The 19,355-nt window shown below is 45.6% G+C and overlaps 2 protein-coding genes across 2 annotated transcripts in view; one reads left to right on the top strand and one right to left on the bottom strand.

The window, feature by feature from the left end:
* Positions 1-2,877: 2,877 nt before the first annotated feature.
* Positions 2,878-11,190, top strand: LOC117972638 (protein BTG3-like). Its single transcript, XM_059027931.1, has 5 exons — positions 2,878-3,053; positions 8,570-8,763; positions 9,515-9,646; positions 10,044-10,257; positions 10,759-11,190. Exons 1-5 carry the CDS (start codon positions 3,042-3,044, stop codon positions 10,963-10,965), a joined length of 759 nt encoding a protein of 252 aa, XP_058883914.1. The 5' UTR covers positions 2,878-3,041; the 3' UTR covers positions 10,966-11,190.
* A 3,735-nt stretch (positions 11,191-14,925) lies between these two features.
* LOC117962519 (coxsackievirus and adenovirus receptor homolog) overlaps positions 14,926-19,355 on the bottom strand; it is a 36,024-nt gene continuing 31,594 nt past the window's right edge. The window contains exon 8 of the mRNA XM_034922819.2: positions 14,926-17,644. Within this exon, the coding sequence (XP_034778710.1) occupies positions 17,603-17,644 (42 nt within the window). The 3' untranslated portion in view covers positions 14,926-17,602. The remainder of the gene's footprint in view (positions 17,645-19,355) is intronic.

Below are 19,355 nucleotides of genomic sequence, written 5' to 3'. Positions count from 1 at the left end.
TCGTCTCTTTTTTAGATTATATTATATACCGTGTGTCCTTTTCGCAACAGTAAAGAAAGTGAATGTAATTTCAGGAGGCGGGTGGAAGGACTTCTAGTGTCATTGGGGAAGCAATGAGACGAGTAAAGACGAGAAAAGGCACACAGACAGGGATGCAGACAAGAGAAAAGGCACGCAGAGACAGGGATGCAGACATGAGAAAAGGCACACAGAGACAGGGATGCATACAGAAGAGAAAAGGCACGCAGAGACAGGGATGCAGACAAGAGAAAAGGCACACAGACAGGGATGCAGACAGAAGAGAAAAGGCACACAGAGACGGATGCAGACAAGAGAAAAGGCACACAGAGACAGGGATGCAGACAGAAGAGAAAAGGCACGCAGAGACAGGGATGCAGACAAGAGAAAAGGCACACAGACGGATGCAGACAAGAGAAAAGGCACGCAGAGACAGGGATGCAGACAAGAGAAAAGGCACACAGAGATGGATGCAGACAAGAGAAAAGACACGCAGACAGGGATGCAGACAAGAGAAAAGGCACACAGAGACAGGGATGCAGACAAGAGAAAAGGCACACAGACAGGGATGCAGACAGAAGAGAAAAGGCACGCAGAGACGGATGCAGACAAGAGAAAAGGCACACAGAGACGGATGCAGACAAGAGAAAAGGCACGCAGAGACAGGGATGCAGACAAGAGAAAAGGCACACAGAGACGGATGCAGACAAGAGAAAAGACACGCAGACAGGGATGCAGACAAGAGAAAAGGCACACAGAGACAGGGATGCAGACAAGAGAAAAGGCACACAGACAGGGATGCAGACAGAAGAGAAAAGGCACACAGAGACAGGGATGCAGACAAGAGAAAAGGCACACAGACAGGGATGCAGACAAGAGAAAAGGCACACAGAGACAGGGATGCAGACAAGAGAAAAGGCACACAGACAGGGATGCAGACAAGAGAAAAGGCACACAGACAGGGATGCAATCAAGAGAAAAGGCACACAGAGACAGGGATGCAGACAGAAGAGAAAAGGCACACAGAGACAGGGATGCAGACAGAAGAGAAAAGGCACACAGAGACAGGGATGCAGACAAGAGAAAAGGCACACAGACAGGGATGCAGACAAGAGAAAAGGCACGCAGAGACAGGGATGCAGACAAGAATAAAAATCATAACATGTTTATTTGTGAACAGTCATTTAAAAGTAGCAGGGTCAATCCAAGCAGGATAGTAAAGTTTATATAAAATCGGCTAATTAGCATAAACAATCGGCAGCTTCAAGAAATAGGGCAGTTTTGTGCTGTACTGGACAGCGCTAATACAGAAACATGTGCAAATATAACTTAATAAATATAAAAGAAAGAACAAAACGCATACCAATAGCAAATCAGAACTGTTTCTCTACAATGAGGAATGGAAACTAAAATAAACAAACACACCTTTACACAGTAAATGTTAGCTTGCTTAGTTTTGAACAGTACATTTCACTGCTTCCTTTAGAGATTTACTGCCAACAGCCAGCTAAGTCTGTAACTAAATAACCAAATCCTAAAGCTATATCCAAATTGGTTTCCTCACGCCCTATCACAATTCCGAGAATACTTTGCCCGCTACTCGTAGATCTCACAAAGGTAGGTTTACAATCGTACGCTCGCAAAACCAGATCAGTCGTGGGATTAAACACGAGTGCCGGCGACGTGACACATACACTCAAGACAGCCGCCGCTCTCGTTCTGTGAGCATAGCAACCCAGCTGTAACTCTTTCGGCACTACGAAATGTACTGTAACAATGATGTCAAGTGAAGTATGCCATTTAAGGTTTTTAGGTTGGTATTTTGAATGTTAAAGATAAAGAGCCCTCTGCTGGTTGAAAATGGTAAAGCATCTTCCATGCCTAGCGAGACACCCTGTATTCAGAAGGAAAATGTTCAAATAATTCTGACCAGTAATTCTGAATCCACACGTGTGTGTGTGTGTGTGTATATATATATATATATATATATATATATATATATATATATATATATATATATATATATATATATAATATTCAAGCCTTTTCACAGAAATATTCCCTGGCATGGAAGCCTCCATGTGTGGATTTGGACAGCAATGCCCCTTTTCCTCGCTGTGAGGCGCTGGCCGCGGCGCTCATCTCTGTGCTTCCCTTTGGCTCACTCCCTTACGACTTCCTAAAGGCATTTGTGTTGAAGATTTTTCCACTTTGAAGTTGTAAAGCTTACTGGTGCGCCCTCTTGTGGTTATTGATTGCAAATCCAAAATAATTCAGCTGCGCACTGCGCAAGTCCAATCTATCCAACAGAACCACGCATAATTGTGCTGTAGTGTAAACGGTCCAGGACTGGAATAAGGCTGCCGTTGCATTGAGGCCGTTCCAGTTATACTGTGCGCTTCATTTATAGATCTGTCTACCAGTAAAGCAAACCAGTGCAGATGAACCGCTCAACTGATGAATCTACTGAAGATAAACGAGACCATTTAGGGGAATGAAGAAGAAGAAGAATATTATTATTATTAGTAGTAGTAGTAGTAGTAGTAGTAGTATTTATTTATTTATTTATTTATTTATTTATTTATTTATTTATTTCATTGTTATTATTAGCAGATGACATCCTAATAATAGTGTATACCAGTACTGGAAAATCTAAAGTACTAATGCAGTACAGTCGCGCTGTAATGTCAGCTGTTTGTAGCCCGCACATTATTACATTTTAAATCTCAATGTTAAACTGCTGACCCAATAGGGAATGGGAGATGTGTGTGTGGGCTGCTGCTGCTGCTGCTGTCCACACAGCATTCCTCGCAGGTGTCTCAATAGTTAAAGCAGTACCTGCACCCTCAGTTCATTACCGCGCCGCGGAAACACGTTTTTCAGAACACCTGTCGGGGTTTCCCTCAATCAAGCGCGTCGAGCCCCACCTGACAGTGACGTCATCCCAGAACCCCGCCCCGCGCTCGCTGACGCGCTGGATACAAACAGCGTAATGTATTGGGTCCGGAGAGCGGAGCGTTCACATGGTCCACACAGTGAGTAAAACACCTGGCTAAACAGAAATTCATAGGCGTATTTCTAGGTGTTTTAAAATCGACTGATTTTTAAAAAATGAAGACGTGGGGATTTATTTTATTTATTTTTTTTGGGGGGTGGGGGGGCCGGGAACGAATGTTATTTATTATTTTTTTTGTTTTGTTTTGGTGCAAAAGTGATTTCCTTTCGAACAAGGAGCGCATCAGAGATGCTATACTAATGCCGCCCTGTTAGTGTAGCAGTAGGATAATGTGTTCAAATAACGTACGAAATAAGGTACGATGTTATTATACTTTATAATTTATGATGCTTTAGCGCTTTGACGTCAGTACCCGCAGTAAAGTCATAATGATAAATCAACTGGACTGTGCTCGGTTGTAAAGCCGTGTGTAGTCTGGTACACACTGGCAACGCTGTTCCGATTCTACAGCTGACCCGGCTGTGCAATAACAGAGAATACAGTACAAACTCCTGTACATCATCAGAGAGCAAACAGCCGTGTCCAAGGACTGCAGCCTCGTCCTCTTGAGATGCACGCAGCTCCCAGGTGGCTTACTGTCGGATTTATGTGCACTAGCTTCTGTTTGATTTTGTATAATACCAGCACAAAAAGAAACACACACAGATAAAAGGAAACAAATATTTTCTTTACTAACAATCACAAACTACGTTTGGCATTTTTCTTTTGGCTAACATCAGATTCATACAATTTCACGCTGACTTTTGAGTTGTTAAAAATGCAGTTATGCCCAAAAATGCTCTGGCCGCTGTAACGTAGAGTTCCATCGTGAGGGATCGTTTCTACCGGTCGCAGTTCACTGATCTCTGCCAAGTATGATCTGAGGATGGCGAGATCGGAGATGGTTTCCTTACAGTGTTGGTATTTTGTTGCTGTGCTACAGAGTTCTGCCTTTCAGAATCTAACACAACGGTAAATCGAGAGGACTTTTTTTTTTTTTTTTTTTTTTTAAATAAGACTTCTGTTTGAAAATTGGCTACTTGAACTTTCAAAGCACTTTGAAACTCTGATATATATTTTTTTGACGTTCATTACAGACGTCATAGCTGACTCACCCCTCTTCCTCTCCCCTCTTCCACTCCCCCTGCCTCCCAATCCAGCTGCTTTACCTGGTGAGTCACACTGCTGTGCCTGGCTGCAGGATGAGGAGAGAGGGCTACTGTCTCAGAAAACCCATTGTCTGTGTGATATTGTGTAATGTGATATTGTGTAATGTGACATTTTGCAGTGTGATGCTTTGTAAGTCGCCCTGGATAAGGGCATCTTGACGGCTCTAAAATATTAATTCCAGCTGCTTCGAAGGAATTGGAATTGGGAATGGATTTTAAAAAGGAACTGGAATTGAAAAACAGGAATTAACCCAACCCTGCTCTTTACAGTTAGATGAGAATACACTGGATCACACAGTCTAGGTGTGATATACAGAGATCATACACAGGATCACACAGTCTACGTGTGATATACAGAGATCATACACAGGATCACACAGTCTAGGTGTAATATACAGAGACCATGCACAGGATCACACAGTCTACGTGTGATATACAGAGGTCATACACTGGATCACACAATCTAGGTGTTGCATACAGAGATCATGCACAGGATCACACAGTCTAGGTGTTACATACAGAGATCATGCACAGGATCACACAGTCTACGTGTGATATACAGAGATCATACACTGGATCACACAGTCTAGGTGTAATATACAGAGACCATGCACAGGATCACACAGTCTACGTGTGATATACAGAGATCATACACTGGATCACACAATCTAGGTGTTGCATACAGAGATCATGCACAGGATCACACAGTCTACGTGTGATATACAGAGATCATACACTGGATCACACAGTCTAGGTGTAATATACAGAGACCATGCACAGGATCACACAGTATACGTGTGATATACAGAGATCATACACTGGATCACACAATCTAGGTGTTGCATACAGAGATCATGCACAGGATCACACAGTCTAGGTGTTACATACAGAGATCATGCACAGGATCACACAGTCTACGTGTGATATACAGAGATCATACACTGGATCACACAGTCTAGGTGTTACATACAGAGATCATACACTGGATCACACAGTCTTGGTGTTACAGAGATCATACACGGGATCACACAGTCTCGGTGTTACATACATAGATCATACACTGGATCACACAGTCTAGGTGTTACATACAGAGATCACACACTGGATCACACCGTCTAGGTGTGATATACAGATCATGAAGTAGATCACTGTACTGTAACACTAAGCAGCGCTGAATATTCACAGTAGTGTTTCCTCTTGTTAACTTTCCCTGCAGAAGCACACCAGGGATAGTCTGGGAAGGCTCACTTTCCTTTTTCACCTGCTCTGCTCGGACACTGTGTATTTTTTACAATACAATGATCTTCTTAACAAGCGGTCCCTCCCTCCCCCAGTCTGCTCCTCATTCCCTGCCTTGGAAAGCGTCACTTGTGTGCACTGGACAGCCTGCTATGACACATGAATATTTGAAGCTGTGTGTGTTAATATTTCATATGGCTGTAGTAGCAGTGACATTTAATTAAAGGCATCATCTGTGCCATAGGGAGGGAGAGGGGGGCGTGACCAAGTCCTGTTTAACTTCAAATCCAATTCCTTCCAAGTAACTGGAATTGGAATTTTAGAGACATTAGTAATGGCTGTGCTTGCTCAGCTGCTTTCATTTGAAGCCAGTTCAACTGACTCGCAGTGGCTTCAATTGAAGTAATCTGCTGCCCTGTGAGAAGCTCGCTTTAACAGAGTGCTGCTGATGGCAATTCTGATCAGTGATGTGCTGGAATTGATTTAAAGGGAATTGGAATTGAAGAACAGGAATGCACTGTGAACACGTAGACTGGAGACAGACTAGCAGAGTGTTAGACTGTGAACACGAGATATACTGGAGACAGACTAGCAGAGTGTTAGACTGTGAACACGAGATATACTGGAGACAGACTAGCAGAGTGTTAGACTGTGAACTGCAGCTTGATGTGTAGGCTGTGTGTTTCTGAGGTCTCGTTGCTGTGTTTTATTCCTGCAGTGCTCTGCTGCGTGATGCGTAGGCTGTGTGTTTCTGAGGTCTCGTTGCTGTGTTTTATTCCTGCAGTGCTCTTCTGCGTGATGCGTAGGCTGTGTGTTTCTGAGGTCTCGTTGCTGTGTTTTATTCCTGCAGTGCTCTGCTGCGTGATGCGTAGGCTGTGTGTTTCTGAGGTCTCGTTGCTGTGTTTTATTCCTGCAGTGCTCTTCTGCGTGATGCGTAGGCTGTGTGTTTCTGAGGTCTCGTTGCTGTGTTTTATTCCTGCAGTGCTCTTCTGCGTGATGTGTAGGCTGTGTGTTTCTGAGGTCTCGTTGCTGTGTTTTATTCCTGCAGTGCTCTTCTGCGTGATGCGTAGGCTGTGTGTTTCTGAGGTCTCGTTGCTGTGTTTTATTCCTGCAGTGCTCTACTGAGTGATGTGTAGGCTGTGTGTTTCTGAGGTCTCGTTGCTGTGTTTTATTCCTGCAGTGCTCTGCTGCGTGATGCGTAGACTGTGTGTTTCTGAGGTCTCGTTGCTGTGTTTTATTCCTGCAGTGCTCTTCTGCGTGATGCGTAGGCTGTGTGTTTCTGAGGTCTCGTTGCTGTGTTTTATTCCTGCAGTGCTCTGCTGCGTGATGCGTAGGCTGTGTGTTTCTGAGGTCTCGTTGCTGTGTTTTTATTCCTGCAGTGCTCTGCTGCGTGATGCGTAGGCTGTGTGTTTCTGAGGTCTCGTTGCTGTGTTTTTATTCCTGCAGTGCTCTGATGCGTGATGCGTAGGTTGTGTGTTTCTGAGGTCTCGTTGCTGTGTTTTATTCCTGCAGTGCTCTTCTGCGTGATGTGTAGGCTGTGTGTTTCTGAGGTCTCGTTGCTGTGTTTTATTCCTGCAGTGCTCTTCTGCGTGATGCGTAGGCTGTGTGTTTCTGAGGTCTCATTGCTGTGTTTTATTCCTGCAGTGCTCTTCTGCGTGATGCGTAGGCTGTGTGTTTCTGAGGTCTCGTTGCTGTGTTTTATTCCTGCAGTGCTCTTCTGCGTGATGCGTAGGCTGTGTGTTTCTGAGGTCTCGTTGCTGTGTTTTATTCCTGCAGTGCTCTTCTGCGTGATGCGTAGGCTGTGTGTTTCTGAGGTCTCGTTGCTGTGTTTTATTCCTGCAGTGCTCTTCTGCGTGATGCGTAGGCTGTGTGTTTCTGAGGTCTCGTTGCTGTGTTTTATTCCTGCAGTGCTCTTCTGCGTGATGCGTAGGCTGTGTGTTTCTGAGGTCTCGTTGCTGTGTTTTATTCCTGCAGTGCTCTTCTGCGTGATGTGTAGGCTGTGTGTTTCTGAGGTCTCGTTGCTGTGTTTTATTCCTGCAGTGCTCTTCTGCGTGATGCGTAGGCTGTGTGTTTCTGAGGTCTCGTTGCTGTGTTTTATTCCTGCAGTGCTCTGCTGCGTGATGTGTAGGCTGTGTGTTTCTGAGGTCTCGTTGCTGTGTTTTATTCCTGCAGTGCTCTTCTGCGTGATGCGTAGGCTGTGTGTTTCTGAGGTCTCGTTGCTGTGTTATATTCCTGCAGTGCTCTGCTGCGTGATGCGTAGGCTGTGTGTTTCTGAGGTCTCGTTGCTGTGTTTTATTCCTGCAGTGCTCTGATGCGTAGGCTGTGTGTTTCTGAGGTCTCGTTGCTGTGTTTTATTCCTGCAGTGCTCTGCTGCGTGATGTGTAGGCTGTGTGTTTCTGAGGTCTCGTTGCTGTGTTTTATTCCTGCAGTGCTCTGCTGCGTGATGTGTAGGCTGTGTGTTTCTGAGGTCTCGTTGCTGTGTTTTATTCCTGCAGTGCTCTTCTGCGTGATGCGTAGGCTGTGTGTTTCTGAGGTCTCGTTGCTGTGTTTTATTCCTGCAGTGCTCTGCTGCGTGATGTGTAGGCTGTGTGTTTCTGAGGTCTCGTTGCTGTGTTTTATTCCTGCAGTGCTCTTCTGCGTGATGTGTAGGCTGTGTGTTTCTGAGGTCTCGTTGCTGTGTTTTATTCCTGCAGTGCTCTTCTGCGTGATGCGTAGGCTGTGTGTTTCTGAGGTCTCGTTGCTGTGTTTTATTCCTGCAGTGCTCTTCTGCGTGATGCGTAGGCTGTGTGTTTCTGAGGTCTCGTTGCTGTGTTTTATTCCTGCAGTGCTCTGATGCGTAGGCTGTGTGTTTCTGAGGTCTCGTTGCTGTGTTTTATTCCTGCAGTGCTCTTCTGCGTGATGTGTAGGCTGTGTGTTTCTGAGGTCTTGTTGCTGTGTTATATTCCTGCAGTGCTCTTCTGCGTGATGCGTAGGCTGTGTGTTTCTGAGGTCTTGTTGCTGTGTTTTATTCCTGCAGTGCTCTTCTGCGTGATGTGTAGGCTGTGTGTTTCTGAGGTCTTGTTGCTGTGTTATATTCCTGCAGTGCTCTGCTGCGTGATGCGTAGGCTGTGTGTTTCTGAGGTCTCGTTGCTGTGTTTTATTCCTGCAGTGTTCCGACGCCTCGTTGAAGATGAGAAAAGAAATCGCGGCAGTGGTGTTTTTCCTCATGAGGCTCGTCAGGAAGAGTGACAAGCTGAAGAAGGAGGAAGTGGAGAAGCTTGCAGAGAGGCTGACCGCCATCCTGCACGACAAGTTCAGGGGTCACTGGTACCCTGACAACCCAGACAAGGGCCAGGCCTACAGGTAAACAAACAAACAAACAAACAACATATTGATGCTGTTTCTAACCCAGCGGTCCTTTAAGGTGTTTGAGCATGAGCACAGGCATCTCATAAGGGCAGGAAATGTTTCTTTCTTGAAGCTGAACTAACTACTTATTCCAAAATGTGACACACAGACCTTGCACTGTGGAATGGCTGGTAGCGGAGCTTGAGAACACACAGTGATGTATTGGAATGAATCGCTTGCTCTGCTGCTGCAATGCTGCAGTGTTACAGGGTATATCAGTCAGGGGTGCCGGGACAGCACTGCTCTCACAGACTTGTTCTACACAAACCTCAGAAGCTGTTAGAAATGAAATGAGTTAGCATTTTGAATACTGTAAATACTGATTATAATATGTGTTTGGTGGCTCCCTCTGGTCACGTTGAGAGCATACTTTCTCTTGCACTCTTTGAATGAAAAGGAAATGAGAATCCCTGACATTTTTGTTATATTGCGCAGCCTTTCTGCAGCAGGAGGACAGCGTTTCTGTTTTATTTGTGTGTCAGGCAGGCAGTGCTGAAGAAAGCAGAGCTGGAGTTTATGTTTGTATATAAAAGCGGTCCTTGCTGTTACTATAACCACTGTGGGAGCAGGAAATGCTAGCGGATCAAGCAGTTTGTGAACCCCACTGTACTGGAACTAGCTCTGCAACTGAATAATGTGCTCCGGCCCACGTGTCTCTCATCAGCAGGGATGCATTAGTGGATGAAGCCTCTGTGATTCTCTGCAGGTGTATCAGCAGGTTCCAGAGAGGAGACCCAGAGCTGCAGAGGGCCTGTGAGGAGAGCGGGGTGCAGTACCCTGACCTGGGCCTCCCCAAGGAGCTCACTGTGTGGGTGGACCCTGGAGAGGTGTGCTGCAGGTAGCTTTCAGACTGACGGACCGAGAGCCAGCGGCACGTGTCCGTTTCCGCTGTCTTTCTTTCAAGAAGCAGGACACTTGCGATCAGCCAAGCAATACAAGTAGAATTAAAAGCTTTGCAGTTTGCATTGGCTGACAGTATTTCTTGACTCTGGTTTAAATGTATTATTATTAATTATTATTAATTATGAATTATATTTAATGTAGAAACATTTTAAACTAAAACCAAGCAATATTTTTTTTGTTGCCCAAAATTCTAATCAGTTACTTCTAAAACGCTATCCTTTTGAACTTTGTTTTGTAGCACCAGTAATGATCGGTGCAATTGCTATCTTGAGCAGTGCAGCCTGAAACGACTCCTGCAGTATTTCATTATAAATGCGTCCTGTGTTGCCCAGGTATGGGGAGAAGAATCACACCTTCACCATAGTGCGCTTCTCCCGCGGCGAGGATGACGACAGAGAGGACATCACTAAGAGAGTGACGAGTGCTGTTGATAAAGTCACTTCAGATTACCACTCTGGATCCTCCTCGGAGGAAGAGAGCAGCCCCAAAGAACCCCACAAGCCTGCTGCTCCACCACCATACCTCTCCCTCCAAACCATGTGCCAGGTACCCCTCAACTCAGTGTGCGCAACATAAACCATGTGCCAGGTACCCCTCAACTCAGTGTGCACAACATAAAGCATGTGCCAGGCACCCCTCAACTCAGTGTGCGCAACATAAACCATGTGCCAGGCACCCCTCAACTCAGTGTGCACAACATAAACCATGTGCCAGGCACTCCTCAACTCAGTGTGCACAACATAAAGCATGTGCCAGGCACCCCTCAACTCAGTGTGCGCAACATAAACCATGTGCCAGGCACCCCTCAACTCAGTGTGCGCAACATAAACCATGTGCCAGGTACCCCTCAACTCAGTGTGCACAACATAAACCATGTGCCAGGTACCCCTCAACTCAGTGTGCACAACATATACCATGTGCCAGGTACCCCTCAACTCAGTGTGCACAACATAAAGCATGTGCCAGGCACCCCTCAACTCAGTGTGCACAACGAAGCCGCCTGTGGGGTGCACTAGCCCTGTTAATGATATCTGCTCTGTCTTGCAGGTGCCTGACTTGATTTACCAGCCAGTCCCACCAGTGTGGCAGCAGTACCACAGGAAGAAGCCCAGCTTGTACAAGGGGAGGGGCCAGCCTCACTTTCAGTATGGATACCAGCAGCAGGGGAGGCTGTGCAAAGCGTTCCAGCAGACACACTGGGTTCTGCCCCGCCCCCTGGGGGGAGGGGCCACTGCTAGGGGCGTGGTGAGCTGAAGTGCTTCTGCAGAGTAATGAAGAAAGGGTTCTGTGAACAGTCAGAAGAAGACCACGACCTTGGACCAAACTCTTGTGAAATTATTTTTGTAGTAAGTTGTTTAGGATGATTTTTGGTAATTTAAAAAAAAACAACTGTTCTTGCACTTTAGATACATTGTAATAGTAATATTAACACACATATATATATATATATATATATATATATATATGAAACATGTTTTGTTTTTGTAAGAGATGCTAGTAAAGTGCCTGAGTATTTTTAATATTGGAAATTCCATACTGTATTTATATAATTGTAGAAATCATTACTCACAGAAGTTTGACATAACTGTCTGTCACGTGTTTACATGACCCTGAGAAGTATGGAAAGAATCATTACTTACACTATATTCTGGTGTTTTATTTCTTGTGTAGACAGTTTTAAATGATGGCAGCTTATATTTGTATAGAAAATAAATGAATTTGCTTAGATGCAAATGTGAATTCAACACTTTCTGCTCTTTGTTTTTTCAGAGAATTCAGATCCATACCGCACACATTCTGATGGGCAAAGTATTCACCAGCAACGTTAACACCATTTTTTTTTTCTAAAATGGAAAACAAAACACTGGTGCTGAAAAGCTTGTCCCAGATAACTTGGGAGGGGGGAGGGGGTTATGAGAAGAGGCTCTCGCCGGCTCTTCTTAGTTCTAGAACATTGATATTGAATGCAGCACAGTGTATTTCAACAAAGTGGAGTGAAAAATAGATTTTATATATATATATACACTTCATAGGACTGCATAGGAGTGACATGTGATTATCAAATCCATGCGCATTGCAATACACTTCATAGGAGTGACATGTGATTATCAAATCCATGCGCATTGCAATACACTTCATAGGAGTGACATGTGATTATCAAATCCATGCGCATTGCAATACACTTCATAGGAGTGACATGTGATTATCAAATCCATACACATTGCAATACACTTCATAGGAGTGACATGTGATTATCAAATCCATACACATTGCAATACACTTCATAGGAGTGACATCTGATTATCAAATCCATGCGCATTGCAATACACTTCATAGGAGTGACATGTGATTATCAAATCCATACGCATTGCAATACACTTCATAGGAGTGACATGTGATTATCAAATCCATACACATTGCAATACACTTCATAGGAGTGACATGTGATTATCAAATCCATACGCATTGCAATACACTTCATACTGTAGGAGTGCCACCTGACTATGAAATTGTTTATGAAGTTTTGTTGTCATTTCATAATGATGGAAAAATAGATTCAGGAGGAACACCACTACAGGGATACTAGCAAACACACTGGAATTCTATAGTGACCATTATTTTAAAATGTATCTGAAGTATGAAATACAAAAGAAATAAAAGATCTTCAACAAGAAAAGGAGCCGCTAAGAGAGAGTGCAGACTGCTGGAGACAGACCAGGGCAAGAATGGGAGAGAGGGAGAGAGAGAGAGTGCAGACTGCTGGAGACAGACCAGGGCAAGAATGGGAGAGAGGGAGAGAGAGAGAGTGCAGACTGCTGGAGAGAGACCAGGGCAAGAATGGGAGAGAGGGAGAGAGAGAGAGTGCATCCTGCTGGAGAGAGACCAGGGCAAGAATGGGAGAGAGGGAGAGAGAGAGAGAGAATCCTGCTGGAGACAGACCAGGGCAAGAATGGGAGAGAGGGAGAGTGCATCCTGCTGGAGACAGACCAGGGCAAGAATGGGAGAGAGGGAGAGAGAGAGAGTGCAGACTGCTGGAGACAGACCAGGGCAAGAATGGGAGAGAGGGAGAGAGAGAGAGTGCAGACTGCTGGAGACAGACCAGGGCAGGAATATGAGAGAGAGAGAGAGAGAGAGAGAGTGCAGACTGCTGGAGACAGACCAGGGCAAGAATGGGAGAGAGGGAGGGAGGGAGAGTGCATCCTGCTGGAGACAGACCAGGGCAAGAATGGGAGAGCGGGAGAGAGAGAGAGAGTGCATCCTGCTGGAGAGAGACCTGGGCAAGAATGGGAGAGAGGGAGAGAGAGAGAGAGAGAGAATCCTGCTGGAGACAGACCAGGGCAAGAATGGGAGAGCGGGAGAGAGAGAGAGAGTGCATCCTGCTGGAGAGAGACCAGGGCAAGAATGGGAGAGAGGGAGAGAGAGAGAGTGCATCCTGCTGGAGACAGACCAGGGCAAGAATGGGAGCGAGGGAGAGAGAGAGAGTGCAGACTGCTGGAGACAGACCAGGGCAAGAATGGGAGAGAGGGAGAGAGAGAGAGTGCATCCTGCTGGAGAGAGACCAGGGCAAGAATGGGAGAGAGGGAGAGAGAGAGAGTGCATCCTGCTGGAGACAGACCAGGGCAAGAATGGGAGAGAGGGAGAGAGAGAGAGTGCAGACTGCTGGAGACAGACCAGGGCAAGAATGGGAGAGAGGGAGGGAGGGAGAGTGCATCCTGCTGGAGACAGACCAGGGCAAGAATGGGAGAGCGGGAGAGAGAGAGAGAGTGCATCCTGCTGGAGAGAGACCTGGGCAAGAATGGGAGAGAGAGAGAGAGAGAATCCTGCTGGAGACAGACCAGGGCAAGAATGGGAGAGAGGGAGAGAGAGAGAGTGCAGACTGCTGGAGAGAGACCAGGGCAAGAATGGGAGAGAGGGAGAGAGAGAGAGTGCATCCTGCTGGAGAGAGACCAGGGCAAGAATGGGAGAGAGGGAGAGAGAGAGAGAGAATCCTGCTGGAGACAGACCAGGGCAAGAATGGGAGAGAGGGAGAGTGCATCCTGCTGGAGACAGACCAGGGCAAGAATGGGAGAGAGGGAGAGAGAGAGAGTGCAGACTGCTGGAGACAGACCAGGGCAAGAATGGGAGAGAGGGAGAGAGAGAGAGTGCAGACTGCTGGAGACAGACCAGGGCAGGAATATGAGAGAGAGAGAGAGAGAGAGAGAGTGCAGACTGCTGGAGACAGACCAGGGCAAGAATGGGAGAGAGGGAGGGAGGGAGAGTGCATCCTGCTGGAGACAGACCAGGGCAAGAATGGGAGAGCGGGAGAGAGAGAGAGAGTGCATCCTGCTGGAGAGAGACCTGGGCAAGAATGGGAGAGAGGGAGAGAGAGAGAGAGAGAATCCTGCTGGAGACAGACCAGGGCAAGAATGGGAGAGCGGGAGAGAGAGAGAGAGTGCATCCTGCTGGAGAGAGACCAGGGCAAGAATGGGAGAGAGGGAGAGAGAGAGAGTGCATCCTGCTGGAGACAGACCAGGGCAAGAATGGGAGCGAGGGAGAGAGAGAGAGTGCAGACTGCTGGAGACAGACCAGGGCAAGAATGGGAGAGAGGGAGAGAGAGAGAGTGCATCCTGCTGGAGAGAGACCAGGGCAAGAATGGGAGAGAGGGAGAGAGAGAGAGTGCATCCTGCTGGAGACAGACCAGGGCAAGAATGGGAGAGAGGGAGAGAGAGAGAGTGCAGACTGCTGGAGACAGACCAGGGCAAGAATGGGAGAGAGGGAGGGAGGGAGAGTGCATCCTGCTGGAGACAGACCAGGGCAAGAATGGGAGAGCGGGAGAGAGAGAGAGAGTGCATCCTGCTGGAGAGAGACCTGGGCAAGAATGGGAGAGAGAGAGAGAGAGAATCCTGCTGGAGACAGACCAGGGCAAGAATGGGAGAGAGAGAGAGAGAGAGAGAGAATCCTGCTGGAGACAGACCAGGGCAAGAATGGGAGAGCGGGAGAGAGAGAGAGAGTGCATCCTGCTGGAGAGAGACCTGGGCAAGAATGGGAGAGAGGGAGAGAGAGAGAGTGCATCCTGCTGGAGACAGACCAGGGCCCTGCCACACGCAGACCTGCAGTATGATACAGTGAACTCAACACAGACGCCAGCTTAGCTTTCAGAAATAGGGAACATTAGCACAGATAGCAGAGGGAGCGCAGCAGCAGCACTGAAGCTAATGAAAGAGGATACAAATATTCTTCCATAATTCACTTTATTAACAGCAATGATAAAAAAAAAACACCAGATACCAATACTAGTACCTGTACCAGAAATGAACGCCTTCTAGACAACGAGAAACAGAAAACACATATTTCCATAAAAACATGTTTCTTCATTTGTTTAGATACAGATCACACAATCATCCTTTGCTTTTCAGATGTTTTAAATGCATTATTACATTCCCTGGATTAACATTTTTATTGAAATTCATTAATAGTTGCAGACTAGTTCAGTGGAACCGTTTAGAAGCACATGAAAGCAGTTTCTTTGCTTGGTATTGAACCCTGAGGAGAACACAAGGAACACAGTAAAGCTTCAAGACAGCTTGGCAAACTCCTCCAATAAATCACCTACAAATACGTAGCCAGAACCTCTTCAGGGCTAGTATGCATGATACCTATACATGCATCTCAAATGTATCCTTTAAAACGAGCAGCACAACACAAGAGCCGTCTGGCAGCTGCGTTCTGGACAAGCTGAAGCATTTGAGATTTAGTGGCAGCTAAACCAACAAAGAAGGAATTACAATAATCACGACAGAAGAGGTTCATAAAAACAATATTAGACAAGAAAGAAACCTGCATACAATTCTGTATGTATAAAACAGCAACACTATCTTCACTAGACTCACACACTTGCGTCACACGGCCTTCGTCTTGAATTCACTCTGGTCTGATGCAGCATGTGTAAGTACTTGTTAATGTGTTTATTTATTTATTTATTCTATGTTTGCTTCTTGTCGTCGTTGTAAATGAGAATTTGTTCTCAATCTTCTTATCTGGTAAAATGAAGGTTAAATGGAATGAAAAATGAAATGAACAGCGTTAGAGTTAAACAATCCACCACACCCAGCGAACGCAGTCCTGCGGTGCCTGCGTCACACAATTACAAGATAGTGAAGTTGTGCATTTGATGAGGCCAAGGCCAGTCCAGTAGACGCTGGATTCAGAAGCACAATGTTATCAGTTTACAGCAAGGCTGAGCTGGAGCCTGGAGCCTTCTCGTGACTGGCATTGCTGTGCCAGCCCACCGGGACCCAAGCGTCTCTCCATTGAATAATCTGTAAATCTGATACTGTATGACAGACCATCGTAGCAGATTCATTGCGTAATTTACATTGGCTCTGGATGTGCTGAAAAGACAGCTCAGTAAAATGTGTATTAACAATAACTTCCCCTGGAATAGCATCCCATGTTTTTAATAGTGAAGCAGACTCCCTGGTAAGCCCAGCGTTCTCTCTAGCTTCTAATAAAAGGGTGATCCTGCGCTGATAACAGAGGAGCTTTCCTGTCCTGTCTGTGCCCGGCTGCTCTTTGTTCTGGAAGCTGGGAAGGCTTGTTATTTTACCCTGCGGTGGAGATTATTCCTGGATTATCAGGAATGCCAGGACCTCAACTCCCTCCGGAAGAGAGCGCAATACTGAGTCACATGGAAATGAATCTGGTCTACACCAAGCAAAAACCAAAACCAACCAGAAAGAAATAGTAAATCAGTACCAGAAAAGAAAGCTGTATAAAAACACAAGTGCTCGTGCTGTTTTAAAGCCCTGTGATATAGTGTAGTATGCACTGCAGCACACTGGATAGAGCTGCACAGGATGAGGATTCGGAGGAGCTCTGCACAGGGGAGGGCATCGGTGTGGATCAGGCTAACTTCCCATTCTAGGTGAATCAAGTGAACAAACAGCTGCTTGGGTTTGTGTGTGAGTAAGAAAAGCAGCAGTCATCACAAATCCAGGCAGCTGTTTCTTCACTTGTTTCATTGTGAATAGTAAATTAACCGATCCACCCCCGTAGCCCTCGACTGACCGTCAGCCCGATTTCAGGGGAGAGCTCAACCACCATAACTGAACAATGAGTTCATGCAGCACAGCACTGTAGAGTATATTTTATATGGGCAAGAACATTTATCATGCTTGTGTTTTTATATGGGCAAGAACATTTATCATGCTGGTGTATTTTTTCTATGGGTAATAACATTGTTAATCATGCTGGTGTATTTTTTCTATTGGTAATAACACTGTTAATCATGCTGGTGTATTTTTTCTATTGGTAATAACATTGTTAATCATGCTGGTGTATTTTTTCTATTGGTAATAACATTGTTAATCATGCTTGTGTATTTTTTCTATGGGTAATAACATTCATGCTGGTGTTTTGCCGGTATTGAGAGGGTAAATACACTTCGAGGCACTTTGTTTTCTGCTCGTCTGTCCAACAAATATTAAAAAAAAAAAAAAAAAAAAAAAAAAACCACACAACACCCCAATCCCTATTTTAACCCTCTGAATTGACGACAGTATTTTCTAATGCTCTAAACTCTCTCTCTAGTTTTAACCAGCGTGGCATTTGCTATGAACTGAGAATGTACTTCATTAGAATTCTATAGGAGACAATGCTAAACTTCATAATGAAAAGCATATGAAGCCCCCCTCGCCCCTACACACACTGTAAACCTCTACACTGATTAAAAACATATAGAATATTAACCCATTTTAAAAGCATACATTCTTAAAGCAAACCAATTCTTCAGAAACCCTATTCTCATTCACATCAGTTCATATCACAGTACAAACAGCAGCAGTTAATGTGCAGAGCCTTCATTGAGGTTATTCTTCATGACCCAAGAAGGACCTTCTCAGTGCTCTCCTCGTCAGACAACTGACAAGCTGCCATTACCCGGAGCGGAGGCATACTGGAAAAAAAGCAAAGAAACAAGACTTGATGGGTTGTCTTTGATTTTAGAGCATGAATCTGCCATTACCTGGAGCGGAGGCATACTGGAAAAAAAAAAAAAGCAAAGAAACAAGACTTGATGGGGTGTCTTTGATTTTAGAGCATGAATCTGCCATTACCTGGAGCACAGGCATACTGGAAAAAAAAAAAAGCAAAGAAACAAGACTTGGTGGCTCGTCTTTGATTTTCAAACTCGAATGCACAGCTAGGAGTTTGCCACTGTCCTAATCCCTTCAGGATTATTCCAGGGAGTTCTCATCCTTATCTCTTAATTAAGAATGGGTGTATATATAATGGAACAGACCCTGAAGTGGTGCAGATTATTTTGAGGTACCTGGCTGAAGTAGTGTGGAAACTGGAATGGAAAGAAGACTCCCGTTGCAGAGCAGTTTGATCCATTCCTGGTTTGACTAGGAGTTTAAACACACCTGATCTTGTTCCCTATGCACTGTGGCTAATCCAGCTCCTACTAAAACCTTTCCTATGACCAGCAGAGGGCGACAAAACCATTACCTTTTGCTGTATTGGTGTGGCACAATGAAACTGTAAAGTGTTGTTTTTTTTAAACGAGTATCCAGGATGCCTGGTTGAAAAACAGACAGCACAAATATGTGGTTGGGCTTTGCAGTACCATCTTGTTTTGTCACGGCAGGGCTGGTTTACACAGAAACTTCCCGTTCCAGGGTTCCGGTTTGTCTTGTTATTCGGCGAGGTGCGGTTCAGCATGACGCCGCATCAATTGTTTACACTCAGTGCCAGCGTGCAACCAAACCAGAAGAGCCGGACGGGTGGGGTGGAGGCACAAGCAAGGGTAGTCTTATTTCAAGTTGCTGTGGTTACTTGCCGTACAGTGTCTGAAACGCCAGTTTCTGTTTAACAGAGCACACGTTTCCTTTGCAGCGGTGTCTCTCTGGCCCATTTTGTTTGGGCGTTAGGCAGTGTGAATTATTTACCTGTTGTTACGGGAACCAGACGCTCGTCATTAGGTGTATATTTAAACACTGCGTTCAGAAACTGAAGCGGACAGAGAGGCGCGCCGTCTTGTTTCAAATTGTACTGTCGTATTCACTAATTTATGCTAGTGGTATTCAAAGCATACAATAGGTCATCTACCTGCTTTGTGGAATTTGAATAAGATGGTCTAAGAGCAATGGAAAAACCCAACACAGGACTGCATTACATGCGGTAATGAGAAAGAACCATACCATAGGGAATTGAGAGTAGACGTGCAGGTGGGATTACATTGTTACAGCATAAAGAGAAACGCCCATTTAAGAGCGAGCTCCCGCTGTCTGCAGCGGCATTGCAGAGCGAGAGGGGTATCGCTGCAGAAAAAAGGCTCCCACAGCGTAGCACACAGAGGGTAGTGCTGCGTGCGCAGCTCGTAATAGACGTCATCATTATATGTTCCAGCGCGATCACATGTTAAGGGTGATTAATTTTATTTCATAACAGTAACCTAACCCTAAACCTAAGACTCATGGGGTATTGGCCGTGGATCACCAGTTAATTCTCACAGGGTAATCACTGTGTTCAGTGTTCTCCCCCTCCCACTCCCTGTTTATCGTCACGTGGTAGGAGTGTTGAAAGTGAATGAAACACAACGTAAATTAGGCGCTGCGCACGCAGCACTGCCCTGTGTGAGCTACCCTGCAAGAGCTACGCTGTGG

The sequence above is a fragment of the Acipenser ruthenus genome, chromosome 8 (assembly GCF_902713425.1).
Source record: "Acipenser ruthenus chromosome 8, fAciRut3.2 maternal haplotype, whole genome shotgun sequence".
NCBI lineage: Eukaryota > Metazoa > Chordata > Actinopteri > Acipenseriformes > Acipenseridae > Acipenser > Acipenser ruthenus.
This window is presented reverse-complemented; position numbering and strand designations above follow the sequence as displayed.

Coding starts and splice junctions, on each gene's coding strand:
- LOC117972638 (XM_059027931.1), top strand. Junction 9,647..10,043: donor CCTGGAGAGGTGTGCTGCAG/GTAGCTTTCAGA, acceptor TGTGTTGCCCAG/GTATGGGGAGAAGAATCACA. Junction 10,258..10,758: donor CCCTCCAAACCATGTGCCAG/GTACCCCTCAAC, acceptor TCTGTCTTGCAG/GTGCCTGACTTGATTTACCA.